General features: G+C 36.4%; 1 protein-coding gene across 2 annotated transcripts in view; it reads left to right on the top strand.

Annotated features, from left to right (window-relative positions):
- Positions 1–20,642, top strand: part of PPP4R3A (protein phosphatase 4 regulatory subunit 3A) — a 45,136-nt gene that overhangs the window by 7,777 nt on the left and 16,717 nt on the right. Inside the window, exons 2-4 of one of the 2 annotated variants that reach the window (XM_027673536.1) lie at positions 1,444–1,499; positions 10,818–10,916; positions 13,994–14,611. In XM_027673536.1, the coding sequence (XP_027529337.1) occupies positions 1,444–1,499; positions 10,818–10,916; positions 13,994–14,611 (773 nt within the window). Of the gene's footprint in view, positions 1–1,443; positions 1,500–9,280; positions 9,342–10,817; positions 10,917–13,993; positions 14,612–20,642 lie in introns of those variants that run through there. The other variant, XM_027673541.1, reaches the window with a different exon arrangement.

Genomic DNA, 20,642 nt, shown 5'->3' with positions numbered 1-20,642 from the left:
AGAGGGGTGGTAGATGCCTCATCCCTGGAATCATTCAAGGTCAGGGCAACATGATCTACTTGAAGGTATCCCTGCTTATTGCAGTGGGGATTGGACTAGATGGCCTTTAAAGAAAGGTCCCTTCCAATCCAAATCATTGTACGATTCTGTGATCTTCTATTAGTCAGTAGCAGTTCTTCAGCAAGGGAGTGTGGAGGGTTTTTTTGTAACTGTAACCCATTAGATTGAGGATGGTGATACCTCTTTTGCAGACTTTGGTTTGGGATATTTCTTGCTGTGGATTTTATATTTCATATACTCCTCGGATAGTGAAAACTGGCCAGCCTTTGTTGATTCTGTTGTGGCATTTGCAAGTACGGGTTTAATTTCCAAGTGTGTTTTTCAAATCCAAATGGTTTGTTCACTTGTCTTCAAGTTCTTAGGTTTTCATTTGAGGTGGTAGAAGCATTTTAGTTTTTCTCTACTGTAGCTTTTGTGAGTATAAGTGGCAAATATTCTAGTATTATGATTACCTTAGAACTATAGCGATGAAACTGAGAAGTTGACACTTTAAGTTTGGACCCTTCTTAAGGAATAAATTTAAATAGGTAAGTGAATGGAGAAGTGCCACTTAAAAGGGGTACTTGCAGCCTTATGTTTTAATTATAAGGTTGACTATGCAAGTTAACTTATCAATATTTCTTCATGTATGCTCAGTGCAGCTCTGCAGATACATAAGTTTAAGTCGTGTGAAGGGTTAGTGCAGCTGAGCAGCAAGATGGATGGGAGAAGTGATTGGACCAAGAAAAAAAGCGTTTTAAGGGTTGTTTTCACTTAGATCACCCCTTCAGATCATCCAAATTGACATGTTAATGCCAACGCTTATGTAAAAGGAAGGGAAAAAAGACAGAGACCTGAGAATGGAATTGCTCTTCTATGTCTTAGATCAGTATAAGCTGCTGTGAAACCATTGTTCCTAAATTTATCATGTGTGAAGTTTTTTGGTATTGGCAGTCACAGTGATTGCCACTCTAAGCATTAGTTTCTAGATAAGTTTCCCGGGGAAAAAAAGTGTTTTAGCTAACCTTTACAAACAAATACCAGATGATTACAAATTTCACATGGAACAACCACAGGTATTCTGTGGAAAGCAGTTGTGATGTTTTTGGTGTACTGACTTTTTGCAGACTTTATAATCTCTATAAATTTTTTCGTGGAAGTCATTACTCAGAATAAGAAAGAGGTTTAAAATTCAGTCCTCAGAGCACTCTTAATTGTTCTGAACTATGTGAACAATATCTTTGAGGGACAGATGAAATATAAAGCTCAAAAATAGGGGTTAACAGGCTTATTGTTGGGAGGAAAGGTGTTAATATCCTGCTCAGGGAAAGAACGATCAGAAAATTCATGTGGAGATTAAAATTTTAGTACACATGTAAATAAGCGGAACTTCTTATTTTCTAGGCTCTCTTCTTTTGGAGTCCAAAATTAATCCGAACACTGCGTACCAGAAGCAACAGGTAAACATACTTTTCTTTTCCTCTTGCTTAAAGGCAGGTTCTTTAACAATACAATCAACAGTCTTGCAATACAGTAATTTTTTTTTCCTCTATTGCAAATAGTATTTTATGTTCTTGTACCAAAAATAGGAGGCAAAGTAGTTTGCACCATTTTTGTGCATTTCGTGATCCATTTGTTATTTCTCTGTGGTTTTTTGTGAAGTTATATGGATAATCTGCACTCTGTTTTGCATCAGAAATTGCTCTGGCAGAGACAGGTAAAACATAATTGTGAAAATCACGAAGTAGCTGAAGTTCCTGAGGTTTATAGTATCTGAAACTTAATGTCATCTGGCTGTTTTTCGTTTTTATGCTTCAGATGCTACAACTTCCAATGTAGTTTTATTCACAAGAAGACTAGAAGGCTTTAAAGCTATTTGCATGTTAACGTGTGTTTGTCTTTTACTTGGAAGGTGGATATGGGTTAATACTGCTTCAAAGCATCCTGTATAAATAAAAAGCTGGTCAGCTCAGACTTGCTAAAATCTTGTCAAGTACAGTTAATGTATTAAAACACTCTGCTTTAACAGTTTATTGCAGGCATAAACATACTGTTGTTTTGCTCACTGGCAGTCCCAATGGTTTTGTGGCTGCAGCTGTTTGTAGGATTGTATGTTGAACTGAATGGGGACAATCAGTATGGGCTAAAAATATCCTTTCTTGAAAAATTTAACCTGTATCTGTCTCTTGATATAATTCAGCACGCACCAGGCAAACAGCCTGTACTGAACAACTGATAAGGCCAATGTGGGTTTGAAGAATCAATTCCAGCAAAAATGCTAAACAGACTAAGATTTAGCTATAATCCTGACTACCTTGAGGTCATGGTTCTATGATGCAGTAACTTGAGCTCTAGGACTCCTTAAGTGACACTGAATATTTCACACCTCTATGGCATAAAGTGCTGATCTAGTGTAAACTTGCTTTGCTGGCTTAAATCTGTTCAAAGAGCATTGAGGGGTGAGCTTTGTATCAATAGGCTTTATGCCAGATCAGACACAAAACCTACTTCAAGTCGGCAGAAAATTGTGAGATTGATGCAAACCACCACACATACCTGTCAGTGTAACAGCATTTGCTACTCTGCTGTCAGACGTGTTGTGATCTAGCACTGCACAAATCAATACTGGCCATTGTGTGAAAACATGGTTAGAGAAATGAAAATGTTAAATATGAATCTGTCCTGTTAGAACAGCCCTACATTTTCTGTGCTGAAGAAGGAAGAGTGCTGTTCTTAAAGTTTTCAAATGTTGCATAGACAGAAATTTATAATTGCAGGTGGATTGTTCATATTATTTAAGAAAAGCAGTCTCTAATATAGATTGAATGTAGGACTCCACTCTGAGCCTTAGAAATGCCAAATGTTTCTTGGTGTGTATATTAAATCTGCTTTGTAGCCTGTTATTTTTCACGTGAGGTCTACTTATCCATTCCCTGAGTAAAATGCAAGTTCAGAGTTTAAACCTGAGTCCATATGAGCTAAGCTTGGAGCTTAGCAGCTGAAAGGAGGAGTAGCTTTTTTTCAGCTCTGCTTCTAGAACTCTGAACTACCTAAACTCAGTAAACCACATGAAAATCAATTTGGTACTTCAAATCTCTCTTCAAAAACTGGTAACTCTCTGTTGGCAGAAGTTTCAAGCCACCTTACACAGATCCATGTGTGGAACTGAGATTGAAGAGTTCATGAGATCTTTCTTTCTAACTGCAGGAGGCCACTTATTTTGCCTCATGTACTGGTGAGGTTGCAGCCTGAGACAGAAGACTTGCTTTTGAGTTTGCCTGCAGTTGTTAGTTGCGCTTACAAAATTTCAAGAATGTAAGACTTAAAACTTCAAAGTAACTGTCTGGTGTTATGGTCTTACCAGGCTTTTGTCTCAGAATTTTGTTGTGAGGGTGAACCTCCATTCCATTTTAAGGGGTACTTAGCAGCATGTCTGTTTTTACTGTAACATACTCAGCACGTGGCTTGTGGGGCACTTCAGATATCTAATGGAATAAGTGGATGAGTTCTGACTTTGTTTCTTTTTACAAGCCTCATGTCAGCCCAAACCATCTTTTATTGGACCAACTGAAATGTGGGATTGCAAGGAAGGAGAGACAATGTGTGGTAACTTGCAGAAACTTGCTGTGCCAGTTGCTTTGGATCTTTCAACAAAAGCCTTATAGATACCTTTGTGATAAACAGTGAAGTTCTTCCACTGGTGAAAGAACCTTCTACCTATGCTGCACTATTAGTGCCAGTGTGAAACAGATGGTCTCATTAATTGTTGATATTGCAAATTACACAATCTCGTGGTATACACATGTGCATTTTAGTAACTGCACAGCTTAGATAATTATTTATCAAAATAATAGTGTGAAGACGTGAGGACAAGTTTGCCTTGCTGACTCTGTTCCCTTGGTGTGTAAAACATCCATGGAAATTAAAAACAAACAAAAAACCCTAACCAAAAAAACAAAACAACAAACCAAACAGAAAAACCCCCAAACCAACAAAAGCTATACCCTCTTAACCTGAGCTTCTAGTGTAATTTTGTCTGGTTTAAATTTCTTGGTGTTTAGGATTGAAAGCAGTGACTGCCCCTTTATGGTGGTAAATACAACTGTCTGCCTTTCCTTTAGGAGAGAAAGAGTACTTTGGGAAATCTTGAGTCCTGCTCAGGGACTCATTTATCATACATCAACCTGAGATACTTCAGCTTGCATGGTCTAGTTTCCAGTCTTCCCAGACTTATCTGCCATCTGGAGGTTTGAAATAATTCCTTAAAGCATGGAACACATAGACAGTCTTTTAACTACCCTTTCACTAGTCAGATAAATTAGTCTTTGTCACAATGAAGAGTCATTTTCTGCTGTGTGTTTAAAAAGAAAGATAAGTCTATGTATCTGATTCTGCAATATAGAGTTGCTATAGTGGAAATTTCTGGATGCTCTGAACCATGTACTTCCTGGCAAACTCATTACTTTTACTAGAAGTAGAAGAGAGGAACTCATGTGAGGAAAACGAGCTAGAAAGAAAACGACTTGAGAAACTAATGTCCTGTGGCTCAGAAAAAGGACTTAATATTTCTTATGTTAAGGTACTATTTGTAGGCAAAAACTTCTTCAGAAAAACCAAAATGTGCATCAGTACAGCCACTTGGACACCTGACTTGTATTCTTGTTTATAGCTATATGTTGTGTTGGTATTCTTATTTTAAAATGTTAGATAATGGTCCTATAACTTTGCCATGGAATATACTGGATTTAATTACTGGGTAAGTAGTAGGACACAGCTTAAAAGCAAATTTTGTTTAGTTAGTGAAATTTAATTATACAATGCATTGTTGAGTCACACATGGAATACTTGGTTTTCCTCTTCTATTTTTGATTGTTTTCTTAATGTCCTAGTAAAGGTAGAAGGTATTTTAATTGTGGGGTATTTTTGTGGAGGCATTGACATTTCAGAATGCTAGTGACAGATGCTGTTCTTAAGCAAGTGATCCTTATTCAGAAAACAAATTGCACTAGTATATAAGGAGAACACACCTCTTCCTATGCAACCCTAAAGGAGAAAAAAATATATACATAGCATTTATCTAGGGAGAAAACTCGGGTATACACTTCTCAATATACTTTAGCAATGCTTTAACAATAGAACAATAAAGACTTATATCCTCAGCTGTATTTGAAATACATCCATGAACATCTTGTAACCCTATGATGAAGTATGTATTGCATCCCTTTTTATGCCTGAAACAAGGAAGACTTGAGTTGCTTACAGCTTCCTGCTACAGTCTTGCCTCTGCACTAGAAGTGTCATGTCCCTTGCTTTTGCAGCCTCTTTTTCAGTTCTTCATGAGAATACAAAGCTTAAAACTCATTAAGAGTACCATCTAATAGCTATGTAACTTGATTGAAGGTGGTCATCCTTGAATGATGGAGAGCAGGCTTATTAATAAAGGAGCCAAATTTTGAAAAGATCGAAAAAGGCACTGGCAGAATGCTCAGAGAAGATGCACTTCCTACCTTTGTTGTCATGACAAGCGAGCCAACAGTGAAACTATTTCAATAAAATTTGTGCCTATTATAGCCAACTTAGTAAGGAAAAATATGTGGCTTTGTGGGCTGAGGGGATAAACAAGGTTGCTCTTGGGTTTGGGCTGGGCCAGTTCATCTGTTTTAAATTAACATGTTTCTTTTCCTTTGTGTCTGTTTTCATGTGTAATCTGATTTTTCTGCTGTTGCTTGGTATGGTCATTAGGCCAGTGAGTCAAGGTTCTGTTACAGAACTGATAAATTGATTTTATTCCTCGCGATTCATGGGAATGCAGCTGTGAAATCACTAACTGAAAAGTCACGTATGATTGTTGAGCTTTCATGGAAGCTAGCAGAACACAGTCTGAATATGCGTTTGATACGTTAGTCCAGTTTTAGGGATACGTTGATAGTACATCTAGATAACCAGGTTCCAGGTGAGGAAATGTGTAAAACCAAAGGCAGAATTTTATATTACATTACTTGAGTGGCTTCTTTAGCCCAAAGATTCTGCCACGACCTACCACAATAACTACATATTTACCTTAAAAAACCTGGGTAGTGCCAGTAGTTTATTTCTTAAACAGAAGCCTGCTTATAAAATTGTACTTTTGATTGTAAATATTTACATAGCAAGATGTTGAAAGGTGGCTTTGCATGTCCAGGAAAATCTCTGACTGTAAACAATATAAGTGCCTAGATAAGGAACGAGCAATCAGGCAGTCCAAGAGGAGGAGAAACAGCCTTACTGTGTTGACCTTTCAGTGTGGGCCAGGAAAGTGTCATAGGCCTGAGTCATTTGAGGGCTAGTAGGAAAAGATTCATTTGCTTTTTAAGACTGAAAGCAGGAATTTATGAAAGACCTATCTAATGTAGGGGGTTACTACTTCTTGAGTGTAACCTAAATCTTATAGGTGTGCCAAGAGAAAGTTTTGGAGCTACACAGGAGACTAGTGTTCTCCCTGGAAATGAACAGCAGTGAGAGTTCATGGTCAAACAGTAACAGTTTTGTTAATTTTATCACATTAGGAAAGAAATCTTAATTTTACAGCAGAATGAAATCCTGAGTACTAGTTGGTCTGAAATTCTTCACTATGAAATCCCAGGGCTTGCTTTGGAGATCATGTGAATACTGTATAACACACCTGCTTATCAGCTTTCTAATTGTTAAATAAAACTAATTTAATGTCTAATAAACGTGTGACTTCTAGTGACTGTTATGGCAAGGACTTTAAACTGATAGTGTGTATTCAACAACTTTTTACACTTGGGGAAAGTAAGAAGCCTTTTGGCAATAATTTCAAAAAATGAGAAGTCAGAGGGTAGATTTCTTTCAAGTACAATTGCCACTGCCTCCTGGCTTGAACTGTTGCAGTAGTATGTTTGAAGGTTAGCTCCTCTAGGCATGAAGTCTCAAATAAAACTGTAGCACACAGTAGTACTTCCTTGAAAACCTCTAACTAACCAGAATGTGCTTCGTGTGGGCTTGATGCAGCCAGAAGTGAGAGAAGCAGCACAGAAATCTCCAATTGCATTCTGAATTGTTGCCTCAGGCTGTGTCCTTATAAGGATTAGAGTGTACAAAGTTACCCTCCATTGATAAAAATGATTAATACCTCTTTATGGGAATGTTAAATACACGGGTCTCCTAAAAAGAGGCCATGCTTAAAACTTCTGGTTACAGTTAAAAATTCCTGAATTCATCTGTGCAGTCATAATGTAAACACTAATACGAAAGAAGACAAATTTATATAAATGCTCTTGGGGAGACCAGCAGATTTTGTATGGGCTAAGATGATGATGACATGCAACTGGCACTACTGTCAAAATACTGTCTTGCAAAGCAGCAAATGATTTTCAAGCTTGAGATAAGATCGTGAACTCCACATAAATAGCTCCTGATTATCATCCTATTTAAAAAAGATCTTGCCAAGAACTGTGATGCATCTTGAAAAAAGTGAGGAGCTAGAATGCTGGAATTCTTGCAGAGCGCTCAGTATAAAAGCCTACAATGATAAAACATCTGTCCATGTTTATGACAATTCACACAACTGTGATTTAATACTGCAGTTTCACATTCAAATTGTTTAATGATGAGCTAGATAAGAACAAATTTTACATGTTTTAATGATACCATCCAGTTCCTTGTGTAGAGGCTAACATTTGGTATGTAATGCAAAAACAAAAGACATGTTTTTGATCAAATTGAGCCAGAACTTCCATGAATCATATAAAATTGAAGATTTTTATGTTCATCAAGGTGTAATATGCAAGACTCATCTCCGTACCTCTCTAACCAGTAGCTACTATTACTAAGCATATCTATCCATGCTCCTGTTTTCTCTTGAAATGGAGAAGCCATTCTTAAGAAATTTCGGTTGCTTTCTGGAGTTAAAAGAAGTAATGTTTGATATTTGAAAGCAACATATAGTCTTATTCCGTAGCTGAGAGATCCAGAGTAGTTAGTGAATTCAAATTACACTGAGGAGATTTTAGATCAAGCACATAGATTTTATTCTTAAAACAAGCAGAAACAATACTGTTATTCATGCATTTTTTAATCTCTATATTTAGAATTCCTTTAGTCATTTCTTCATACGTGTCTAAGTCTTGTGCTGCTCTTCTTTTTGATGATTATAAGCTTTGTAGGATTAACAAAATGAAATTACATTCATAATAGTCTGCATTTAATAGTGAATTTAAACTTTGACAGAACTGTGTATTATGCAACAGAGTGAAGTGCTTTTGTCACTCTGTTTCATGTTCTCTTTTTAAAAGACCTTTCAGGCAAGAAAGGTTGTACAAACAAATACTGTTTCCCAAAGATCAGAGAGTAGCAACTGATAGATTTCTGTTGAGTAACTGATAATAATCTATAATATGAAACACTTCTGTGATAACACAACCGATAACTAATAACTTAAAATTGTTAATGTTGGCAATTGGAAAATGCTTTTCTGATATTAGTAAACGAAAGCATTGCTCTGTTGCTCAAATAATTTCTTTCAACAGTTTTTTGTTTTGTTTTCCAAAGAAGTAGTAAATTTAGAAAATCAGAATGTGTAGAGGTGTGAACTTCATGTTTAGCAGTAGGTGATCTTGTTTAACAAGAGCAATTGCTGTATTATGGCCAAATACACTTCTGTACATCTGTGACTGTAGTTTTCAAAAGTAGGTTTTAAAAGTAGTCATTTCCCTGTTTGTTAGTCACTTTCTTTATCAAGAAGAAAATGCATTTTGATCTTCTTTTGGAAAATGGCTTGCTTAGAAATCTAACCACTTTGACTTAAGTGGAGTAAAAATTAGATGGGAAAGTTGCAAGTTCTGCTAGGATCTACTTAAAATTTAGTGTTAGGGTTAATTGTATTTTTTGGTTTTTTTAATTAAATAAACACTACACAGTGCGGAGCTAATGAGACAATGCCCTTGAAAATTACTGCAGTATAAATACTAATTGCAGAGATTAATGTATTAGAATTTGAACCTGATACCTACAATGAATACTGCAGTGAGATACATAGTGTTTTTAACAGATGGTAAACAAAAAAATTTGGGTTTTTGACCTTCACTTTTTAGATTTTTGTAAAGTTATTTTTCTTGCTCTGTAGTAGCCAGCAGTACCAAGTGCTGTCAATCTGTTATTACCAGAGTATTTGCACCATGACCTTGTAGAGAATAAGCTGTTAATTATGATTTTTTTTCTTCCTTTTGTATTTTGGAGGTGGTCTTCCTAAATCCCTTTCTTCTGTGTACCACCTCTTCCTCAACCCTTTGGAAAAGGAAAAGGTAAACTATTTGCCATTTACAAGGTAAAGCCATTAGTGCCTCTGAAGCAGTATAGCTGCTCTGGTAATGGCAAATTGATTATATTGTATTGCTTGATAATCCTAATGGATCTAGCTGATGGTACTATTTAGATTATAGTTTAGTTTAAGGAGTTTTCTAGTAAGTGCATAACAAAATCTAAGTCTAAGATTTCTCTTTTTCCTCAGTGTTCATTTTAGTATTTGAAGCAAATTAAGTCTAATTAATAAACTGTATTAAACTTTATAAATGCTTTGCAACTTACAGTGCTTTTGCAAATATTTAAAATTAATTTCTTTAGGAATAATCACTGTAAGCAAAATCTATACTTAATGAAATAAAAATTCTTTATTTTATGTTCCCATTGAAATACAAGTAGAAAAATCCTCATGTCCCTTGTCCTAGTGAGTAAAAGCACAGTTTGGCACTTAGCTGACATAACACAGTTTCATGGAGCTATATATATTTACTGTGGCTATAATTTAGCTGTTAGAGGAAGACAAAAGACTTTAAATAAAACTTGATTCAGGATGTGTAAATAATGCTGATTTTATTTTCTGCTTTTAATTTTATTTATTATTTGTATTCTTTATTTAGTTATTCTGAGAGTTATTTAGCAGACTGTTAACTACTTCATCAAATGCCTTATCAGTGTGCGACACTGCTGTTTGCAGCATCAGCTGCCACTTTCGTATATTGGGTTTGCATGCAGTATGAGGGCTCTGATAAACTCTTGAACTATCTCTCTTGTAGATGAGAGCTGAAGTGTCTGGGTAGTACATATAGCTAAGCACAGCTTTAACTAATTTCTCGAAATCTAGGGCAAAGCTTCCTTCCAGAATTGTGGTTTGGAATAAGTAAAGCTCCTGTGTGTGGCTCAGTGTAAAGGTGTGCGTACTCTCAGGCAGTTAACTATGTACTTATTCAGGTTTCTGTTCTTTAAAGCTTGTAACCCTCTTGGGGCTGCCTTTTAAGCAACTGTTCTGTGCATTAGCGCAGTGTCTTCTGGGGCCTATAAAAATGGAAAAAAAAAAGATTGTAACTTTGATCCTAAAGAAGAAGTGCAGTTTTATGTTATCCAATTGAAACATTTTTTTAAAAAACCCAAACGTAAAAGCCACAAAACCAGTTGCTGTTGTTATTGTATTTTATCAGAGGGTGCATTGAGGTAGAAGTCTGTATTCTGGATCAGCCTTTTTGAGATTTACAGTATTATGGTCACGTGAAATTAGAAATAAGACTTCAGTATCTTTCTGAAACTTCTTTGTTCTGATTTATGCAGAAATCATTTTAATCCTAAGAATCTTAGAACATATAAACATTTTAAAAAATATGATGATTACATTTGTGTTGTAATACTATCCTGTCAGAATTAGGTCTCAGCCTGTTTTTATTTTAAAATTTTACTCTTTAAACACTGAAATACATTGCCTGAAAATACTCCTCTTCTCTTTAAAGGATACCTTGATTGTGTGGTCTGAAGCTGAAAATTATGATTTGGCACTTAGCTTTCAAGAAAAAGCAGGATGTGATGAAATATGGGAAAAAATATGTCAGGTAAGTTTGATAAATGTAAGATTGAGACAACCTAATTCATCCTAATGTTTGTGTTTAGACTTTTTAGGCTGTTCTAAGAGATGACTCTGAACACAATAGATAGTATTGTTTTAGCCCCTATTGTTTTAGCCACCTGTCCTAGATTTTGCATTTTTGAATTTGATCGCTTTCTCCTTCCTCCGGAAATTTAATACAAACTTAATCTATGTTTTGGGTATTCTTTTAGAGCATTTTCAGGTTTTATTGCTTAACATAACTCTTTATCTCTATTATTGCCCAAGGAAGTGTAGCTCTGAAAAAGTTTCATAACAATTAACGCCATAATTAACTTTTTTCAAGTTGGCCAAAAGGGGAAGGATTACCTATCAAAGCTTTATTGTAGAGAGAAGAATGTATGTGAGCTCTTTGTGAATTTATAAAATATTTCTTATTAAATATATACCCTAATGTATTATTGTATAAATAATAAAACAAACCCCTGGTGGCCTAGTGGTTAGCGTGCAGGACTTTCACTGCTGCGACCACGGGTTCGATTCCCCGGTCTCCTGGCCTGATGGAGGTCGTTAGCCCTGTGTGGCCATCCATCTATGAGAAGGACACTCTAAACAAACCTACGTCCTGAGGACCTCACTGCCATTGTCCAAGCTTGCTTGGCCCCGGCAGATGAACCTTAGGATTAAAGGGTGGGCTCAGTTCAGCGCAGGCTGTGTCTCACCTAAAAAATCCATTGCGCAGGCTGGAAAGGTAAAAGACCTTTCCCCAAATCTTCGTTCGCGAAGATGGGCCATTATTATTATTATCTTATTTACATTTCTCTTTCTACAATTCTCATTCTTCTGTTTCAGGTGAGGGGAATATTGAGTGCCTCTCAGAACTTCTTCCATGTAAATGTTTCCAGGCTATGAAAGATTGATGTGATAGCTGAAGTTGGAGATAGCTCTATCCCTGTGTTATCACGTTAAAGATACAGCTTTAAGAAATCAAACAATTTATATGTAGCATGTATATATTTTAACATATGTTTTACCACTGAGATCAGATGACTGTATAGTCACTGCATCAGTATTGCTTGTGTATAATATTTGATCAGGTATTAACTATTGAGGGGACCCCTGGTGGCCTAGTGGTTAGCATGGCGGACTCTCACTGCTGCAACCCAGGTTCGAATCCCAGTCCCCCCAGGCAGATGGAGCTCGTTAGCCCTGTGAGGCCATCCATCTATGAGAAGGTCACTCTAAACAAACCTACGTCCTGAGGACCTCACTGCCATTGTCCAAGCTTGCTTGGCCCCGGCAGATGAACCTTAGGATTAAAGGGTGGGCTCAGTTCAGCGCATGCTGTGTCTCTCCTAAAAAAATCCATTGCGCAGGCTGGAAAGGTAAAAGACCTTTCCCAAAATCTTCGTTCGCGAAGACTGGCCATTATTTATTATTAACTATTGACCAATACCCAAAAGAGGTTAATCAGTCACTGCTGTTAGTTCACTTTGTCAGTTCTTATTTAGGTTTTTTCTTCCATTCCAAACATTACAACTTTTCTTAATTCTCTGCTACATTATGTGGGATTTCTCTAAATTAGTCTAAATTGCTCTCTATGCGCCGTTTCTGTTCTTAACAAACCTCTAGCTTTCTTCACTGTCTTTTGGAATTCATTCTCACTGATTTCAGAAGTAAAGCAAAAAAAATCTGGTTTTGTAGTGGCATGTGTCTAGATTATTCCTTTTTTTAGGAATGAGTCTTTTCAATAGTTTCCCACTTACATAAATAAGTAGAGAAAAAAACTTCTGTAAATAAGTACAGAAACATTTCCAGGAACCTTAGCAGTCAATGGACTGAAAGTTGGGGACAGAAACAAAATGGGGAGAAGGGGAAGTTGTGTTCTTGGGAAACACCCAGATAAGAAGCCCAGCTTCCTCACCCTCATGTAAAGATCTAATATTTCTGTAGGAAACCAGTGTCTTTACATCCTGTTTTGAGGCCACGCTATTGTATTTGTGTCTAGTGTACTTTATAGATCTTAAGCTTTCTCAATCATGAAAACTTCTTCTAAAAGGAAAACTTTGATACCATTTATAGTGAAAGTGGTTGCTGATGTATAAGCAGAACAATATGTGGTTTTTAACAGTGTTTTGGATTTTAATCTAAGTATAGGCGTGCTGTTACAAATGAAGTATTATTTCTCCCAGGGGGTTTTTTTGCTGATTTTCAGGATGAAAAAGAACACTATCTTCTACTGCTCTGCACAGCAGTGCCTTTCTGAATTTGACACATCAGACTCCAAGCAGATGCTAAAATTAAGATGTCATTAAAGATCATATGCTCTGGTGCCCAAGCATCTGTCAGTTTTTTTCACTAATTCGTACTTTCCACATTTCCTCATATCTCTAGAGAGGTTTTTGCAGGTCCTGTGCCTTGTTTTTCTGACAGTCAGTTTTCCAGTACTCTTTTGTCAATGTTTGGGCTTTTCTGTTCTTAGGAGGGGATTCTGTGTCTGTAGAGTATTTAGAAAGTGCACGGTAACAGATTTTGACTTGCAGGTCTCCAGAACTGAAAATAACAATTAAATTAGCAAGACTGGCCTCTCTCCTCTGTTTGAGGTAGCAAAAGCTTCCAAAAGCATCAAGAGCAGTTAATAGCATATAGATAAATGTTTAAAGCTGTCACTACAATAATATAATACTGGTTTGCATTTAAAAATCTGTCTGCAGAGAATAAAGAGTGGAAACATAGCTTAGTTTAGTAGTGTATTAAAAAGTTGCCATCCATATTAGTAATTATGAATTTCTGTTTTTATTTGAAGTACTTATGTAGCTTTTTTCTTCATTCTTCTTTTTTCAGAAAATAAATAAAATTAAATGTCTAACGTAGAAATAATTTTTTAAAGCCTTCTGTTTGAAAAAATCTTTTAATTATCTCTTTATTTTCCAAACCAGCTATACTCAATGTCAAACTTAGATTTGCACTTCTCTTTTGCCCATACAGAGAAAAAGCATGTGATACTTGAAATTATATTTTTAAAAAAGCATTCAAGCAGCAGTAAAATTAAACTCCAGTTTTTTGACAAATTTTATTTTGTAGGTTCAAGGCAAAGACCCTTCTGTTGATATTACTCAGGACCTTGTTGATGAATCTGAGGAAGAACGTTTTGATGATATGTCATCACCAGGTCTAGAATTGCCATCTTGTGAACTTAGTCGACTAGAAGAGATTGCAGAACTTGTGGCATCTTCACTGCCTTCGCCATTACGCCGTGAAAAACTCGCACTTGCACTGGAAAATGAGGGTTATATAAAGAAGCTCTTAGAAATTTTTCATGTGTGCGAAGACTTGGAGAACATCGAAGGACTACACCACTTATATGAAATTATCAAGGGAATTTTCCTTTTGAACAGAACTGCACTTTTTGAAGTCATGTTTTCCGAGGAATGTATAATGGACGTAATTGGATGCCTAGAATATGATCCGTCTTTATCACAGTCACGGAAACACAGGGAATTTCTGACTAAAACAGCAAAATTTAAAGAAGTGATACCTATATCTGATCCAGAGCTGAAGCAAAAAATACATCAGACATACAGAGTACAGTATATTCAAGATATGGTCCTACCCACTCCCTCAGTTTTTGAGGAAAATATGCTATCAACACTTCATTCTTTCATCTTTTTTAATAAAGTGGAAATAGTTGGTATGTTACAGGTAAGTTTCAAAATTTCATAGTCTCTTATTTGCACTTGGGCACAGAAAGTTGGATAATTATTCTTGGAAAAATTGAGGTGCTTCGGTGGAAACTTCACTTCTGTGATTCTCGAAGTGATTGTGGAGTATGACAGAAAAGATGTGGATTTGAGCACTGAGTTGTTAAAAATGTGTTCTTAAATGTCTGGTTTTGGATTAGATTCTCTGTAACTGATTTAAATGGAGAAAACGTGTAGAATCTTGAATAAGGTTGTTTGGAATGAATAGTATTGTTTGCATTTTGAAGCATTGACTTTATTAGGAATTTTGAGGGTTGAAGGGTTCTTGTATTTTGGGACTTTTTAGTCACTAGACTTAAGGATATTTTTGGTCATGTTACCATGAATAAAAAATTAAATTACTTTGCCTAAATTTCACAATACAATCTCCTACCAAGATATAACTGTTTCTATTTTTGAAGTAAATTAAGTTAGTTATTTGGAAAGTACAAGTGAAGAACACAACACTGCCTTAGGTGCTTGAATGTTTTCTGAGTTTATCTTAATAAGTCCCTAAATAATGCTGCTTGGACTTACCAGTTTTTCCTGAAGTATCTTATTGCAAATGTAAAGAGATTATATGTTGCTTTAGATATCTTACAAACATGTCTTTAGTATTCTACACCAACCCATGAACTTCTCGAACAGTGTTAGAAGCAGGGGAGCTTCCTAAAGCTTCCAGCTAACTCAGCACATATATTTTTGTTTGTAGAACTTAATTATCTAAATTATCTTAATTCTCCTAGTGTTTAATGAATGAATAGCCACTACCTTTGTAGGGGCTGTCTGATCTGGAGAAACGGACTTAGTGATAGATGTTACTGATTACCTTAATCAAATTTTCTTCAGTTTGACTCTCAGGATGCACCCTGTATAATTTCATTGAAAGTATAGCAAAGGAGAGTGAAAAGTCCTTTTGCAAGCTCATATAGAAAATAATTATCAAAACCAGGCCTCACAACTTTTCATCCACCATCCACTCCCTTGGAGCCTTAATATGTCATATCCACATATGGAGTGTTTGATAAGCAGCCAGATGTGCAAGTCATCACCCAGACCTTGCTGCTGAGGCATGTGCCTCGTGGACCTGTGAATCAGGCATTGGAGCAGCCACTGGAGGCCTGATGGAATACCTGGGGCATCTTCAGTAGTACTAGGCTCCACCTTATGCTCAGCTGAACCAAACTATTCATGTCGATATGTGTGTCCTTGATGAACAAAGTCATGGTTCCTTATCTGGAACAGAAGGCCTTCATCATTTTGGAGCAGCTAATTTGAGAAAGTTGACAAGCCTGACTCTCAGAGAATGCAAAAAAAATTGAGTTAAGGGGTCTCAACTTGAGTATCCAATATGACTAGTGGTCATACTCTCATAAAATGTCTTCTTTGCAAGGATTTTTAAAAGCAAATTTCTAAGGATGATACGTTTTGGCTGGAGGAGGAGGAGGGGAAGAATTACTCAGGAGTCTTGGTGACAGTGGCTGATTCTGAGGGATCTTGAACTTTGAAAAGGAAGCTGGGCAAGGAAAAAGAGGACCTGATCTGGCAAAATCGTTAAGGGTGTGTTTGCCAGACATCCCAAGATTATTGAGGACTAGTGACTGATGAGTTTCCTTTATTCTGTCTCTTACAACCTGTGTTAGGTTAATAGATACAGGGTAAGTTTTGGTTCCAATAGCAAGGTTTAGTGTGGGCGCCAGACTTGTTAGTTGCAGTTTAGAGGTGAAATAGACGCTCAGGGCTGGTTGTGATTTGTTGTGTGACAGCGGATTTCTGAACCTTATCTTCACTTCTGTTGCTGTTTGTGGTTGAAAATAATGTGTACTCCAGGTATGTGGGAGCCAGAAGAATTAACATTGCATTTCAGAGTTAGATAAATATTTCAGATTGTTCAAGTGCTTTCTACAGCTTTGAGGAGCCAAGAGTGGTAGCACACAAGAAAGATGATACATCCTGTGCTATAATTGCATTTCCTAGTACTTTACCGGTACAGCACTACAGCAGTGAGTGGGAACTCCCTGAATCTGTAAATAAGAATCTGTTGGAAATCATTTGACATTGTTGATCAATTTTTGATTTTGAGGGAATTAAAAGAGACTATCACAAATTATATGTTCATTGCATTTTTAAGAGTTTAAAAGGCTTGATTGATGATTTTTCAAGTTCTTGCAGTGTAGCTCTAAACCAAGGTTTCAGCCTATTTACCAGGCATTTATTTTTTGTTTATTTGTAGAGCAATATGTCAGGTTGCCCTTTTCTGTAATCTCTGCACTCTAAAGTTTCATTTCACTCCCCATTCCTACAGTCTGGATATAAAATGTATGATACTGTTCCTTCTCATTTCTTTAAGCAGAATAAATAATACTTTAAGAACAAAATTAAAAGACTGCTTTTGTTGATTTTACTTCTGTAATTAATTCCTAAGGTCTTTCTTCCATTTATGTATGATTTAACATGCATTTCTGTAGCTGGTTGTATGATAATACTTCCGTGTATGTGGGGGGGTATTACTTCATGAAAGATTTAAAGTTTTCTGGAATTCCTAGCATTCATTATTGTAGATCTTACGAGATCTTGGTGCTCACTAACCCTACATGTGTACTTAAGTGGTTTCTTTTGTAAGTCATTATTAATTGAAAAGGCTCTAGAATGCTTCATGGTAGTTTCTTGGGAGCTGTGGATGAGTCTCAAGTTCTTAGTTGATGCATAATATGGGTTGTTAATGCCTCTGCTGTTGACTTTAGGTTGTCTCTCCTGGACCATTGAGGATGTGACAAAAGAAATCTCCTTTTGGGAAATTTTACTTCTCAGAATAAAAGTAAACTCCCTGAGTAGTTGATATCCTGTGACATACTGCAACTATTGCACGTACAACTGAGTTGTTGTGTATTCTGTTCTTTTCTCTCTTGCTGGCTGTGAAGAAAAGGAAAAGAAAAACTGTTACATCCATCATGAAAAAAATGAGCTCTAAAGAGGCCTTTGCATGTCAGGCTGTGTATTAACCGGAGTAGCATTTTGTAGTACCCTCTTCTCAACTCAGCCATACCTTAGTTTCAGAGAAGTGACTAGAAATTTCTACAAGACTCTATAGATTGTGTCTTATACTTTTAGACAGGCTGAGTGACTTTATTCAAAACTACCACTGTGTTTTATTTAAGGCATTTGCTGTCAAGATGGGCCATTTAGGGTCATTAAAGGTCATTGACCTTTAAGGTCAGTTTTTCAGTTATAACTAGTGAATTCTGTAAATGAGAACATGCTGATTTGAGTTCTGGCTTTATCAGGAAGATTTTGGACGTGTTTAAGGAAAAACAAATTCTGTAGTCATGGAAAATACCTGCTTCCATGATTTTGCTTTCTTTAGTAGGTAAATAGCTGTTGCCCCTCTGTGGTAAAACTAAAAATAGAGACTAGGTAACCGTTGGCACTTAGCGTTATGAACCGTATTCCTCCTGCCTCCTTCATGAAGGTTGACTTTCCCATAATATTTACAAAAATGCTTATGCTGATGGGCTTTTTTGACAAATGGAGGTTAGTTTATTTGTGATATGATTTCGTAAGATCTGTCATTTTAAGTGAGCTTGTCAACATCTTGCTAAACTAAGTACTGTTGTTCCATGATGAATAGTAGAGCCATGAAAGCAGTATTTCCAGCCTGCAGAATTAACTGCTGTGGAAAATACTCAATGACAGGTTTTGTGATTTGCTGTATGTAAGATACGAAAGAGGTATATAACATTTTTTTGCAATTTCAGCCCCTCCTAATATGCTCTTACTGCTTGGGGTCCAGCCTGTTCTAGTCTTGAGATGTCATAGCCTCCAAGAAACCTTGCTGAAACATGGAGTTCGCCAAGTTTTGAGAGTGGGGGTGGGACAGGTAAGTGGTGTTTCTTGCTTTATATGACGCTCTTTTGCAATTTAAAAAATATATACTAATGTTCGCACTGGAAACCACCAGTTCTTTCCCTTTGTATTATTAACTAGTTGTTAAAAAACCAAAAACTTGCAAAACTGCGCCATAGAGTGAGCAAACACTGTTTCCTTCTGTTCTCTCCCCCCTTTCTCATTGGCATATTCTTTTTGCCAGAAGATCCTGCAATGTTTTTTATCTTCCAGAATACAGAATATTGTTAGCATTACTTTTGGGTATGTGCATTTAGACTTCAGTGTCTTTTATTTTCAGGAAAGCTGAGATTAGAAGGGGAAGATTTGACGTGTTAAAATAATTTTTGTGCCTGGTAGAGCAGTGATCACATGGTATTACTGTACTGGGAAATCAGATTTTTTAAAGACAGAAGTGATATTACTGGTAGTCCCTATCTCCCTTTTTAAGAACTAAAAACTTGTAGGCATTTAGGTACATCTGTATATTTTACTGGGTTTATGTATAACAATAGCTGAATTTTAATTTTTAAAGTAGTTTTACAAATAGTTGCTTATTATTAACTGAGACTCATGGATGTAAATGTAATTATCTGTAGTTGTTTTAGAGGAAGAATCGTGTCATTGCATGTTGATGGTTTTGCCCAAATCCAGTCCACTATTTTATAGTAGTTGACTTAGGAAAAACTGGAGATTAACTTCCAGCAAAATACACCTTGCAATGAAGTGTAAAAAGATACCACTTCCTGGGGTAAATGACTTGGTGAAAGATGTTTGCAAGTGGTGCATGCTTTTGATATCTGGGATTAACTTCTTCATTGTAGAAAATGTTTCTCCACGTGTGCAAAAACTGCAGAAGTGATTGAGTGGATCCCACTACTGTTTCAGCTTGTTGATTCAAGTGGAAGTAGCGCACGATGAAGGCCTGTGTGGAAAGGCAGTCTGATATAAAGGAGATTTTAAACTAAGACATCTTCTGGTCTGGTAGCGGGAAGGAATGTATGTTTGAAGCTGTAATTATCTGTTCACTGGTAACATATTATGAAAATTTCACTTTCTGGGCTAAAATACTGTTTCTGCCCAAAATGAATGTGGAGGTGGAAAATGCGATGGAAGGTGTGCTCTCTTCCCTGCTTAGGTGTTGTTGAGTTTCTTGGCTGGGTTTTTTTTGAGAAAGGGATGTTTTTTGTCATTTATCTGTAATCACAGGCACAAAGTATCTGATAACTGAAAGTTAATTATATGTAAGAGAGGCCTGGTTTTGAAGAATCCTTTTTTAAGTGTCTTTTGGGAGGAGGAGAACTGCTTTGAAAGTTGAATCACGAATGTAAATAGTGTCTTTTTTTGTGACCCTACTTTATCTGTGGGTTTTCGTATTTTTAAAGTCATGAATGATTGAGGGAGCAGTTGGCCTGGCTTGATTTTATCTTCATAAGTTTTGAAATTTATTAAATCCTAGAAGCATCTACGTAGATCTTACAAAAGCATAAATGAATATACTTGGCGTCTGGTGTACACAGTTTAAGTGTTGCACTTTTAATAATTTCTGTGCATGGGGAAAATAACTAGATTGTACAATTACCCCATAAACTATTGTTTGCAGTTTTGTTTTCTTGAAAAACAGTTATGACCTTCACAGCTTCTAAGATACATCTAAATGTGTTCTCATACTTGTCTGTATGAAGAGGCCAAATACTGCAAAGTATTGTGCATTTGCACTGTTTTCACTTCATAGGTGTATTTTTGGGTGATTTCTATAAGTTGGGGAAAAAAGAAAACATCTAAATTTGTGTAATTCTAGCATTCAGTGTTGGTGCTTTGTGACTTCTAAAACATGTGAACTCTGCCCTCAGACTGAGCATTTCCATAGATTCTGGTAGTGTTGTTCTGGAATGTATCTTTAGATATGCTGCCCTTGACAGTAATTTTACAGCTTGAGAGAGACAACCTTGTATTTAGAATATTCATTGCAATCACAATTTTTCTATAAATGTGAGAGGACTAAGTTTTTTCTCATGAATAGCAACCTGTCTGCCTTTCATTAAGCATCTGGAATGAGATAAATGCTAAATGCTTTTCAGGGCTAAGCCACAACTGTGAAGTTAGTAACA

This window comes from Neopelma chrysocephalum, unplaced genomic scaffold (genome assembly GCF_003984885.1).
Source record: "Neopelma chrysocephalum unplaced genomic scaffold, ASM398488v2 Primary Assembly neopelma1_24, whole genome shotgun sequence".
Taxonomy (NCBI): domain Eukaryota; kingdom Metazoa; phylum Chordata; class Aves; order Passeriformes; family Pipridae; genus Neopelma; species Neopelma chrysocephalum.
Note: the sequence above shows the minus strand (reverse complement) of the source record. Positions and strands in the feature narration are given on the sequence as shown.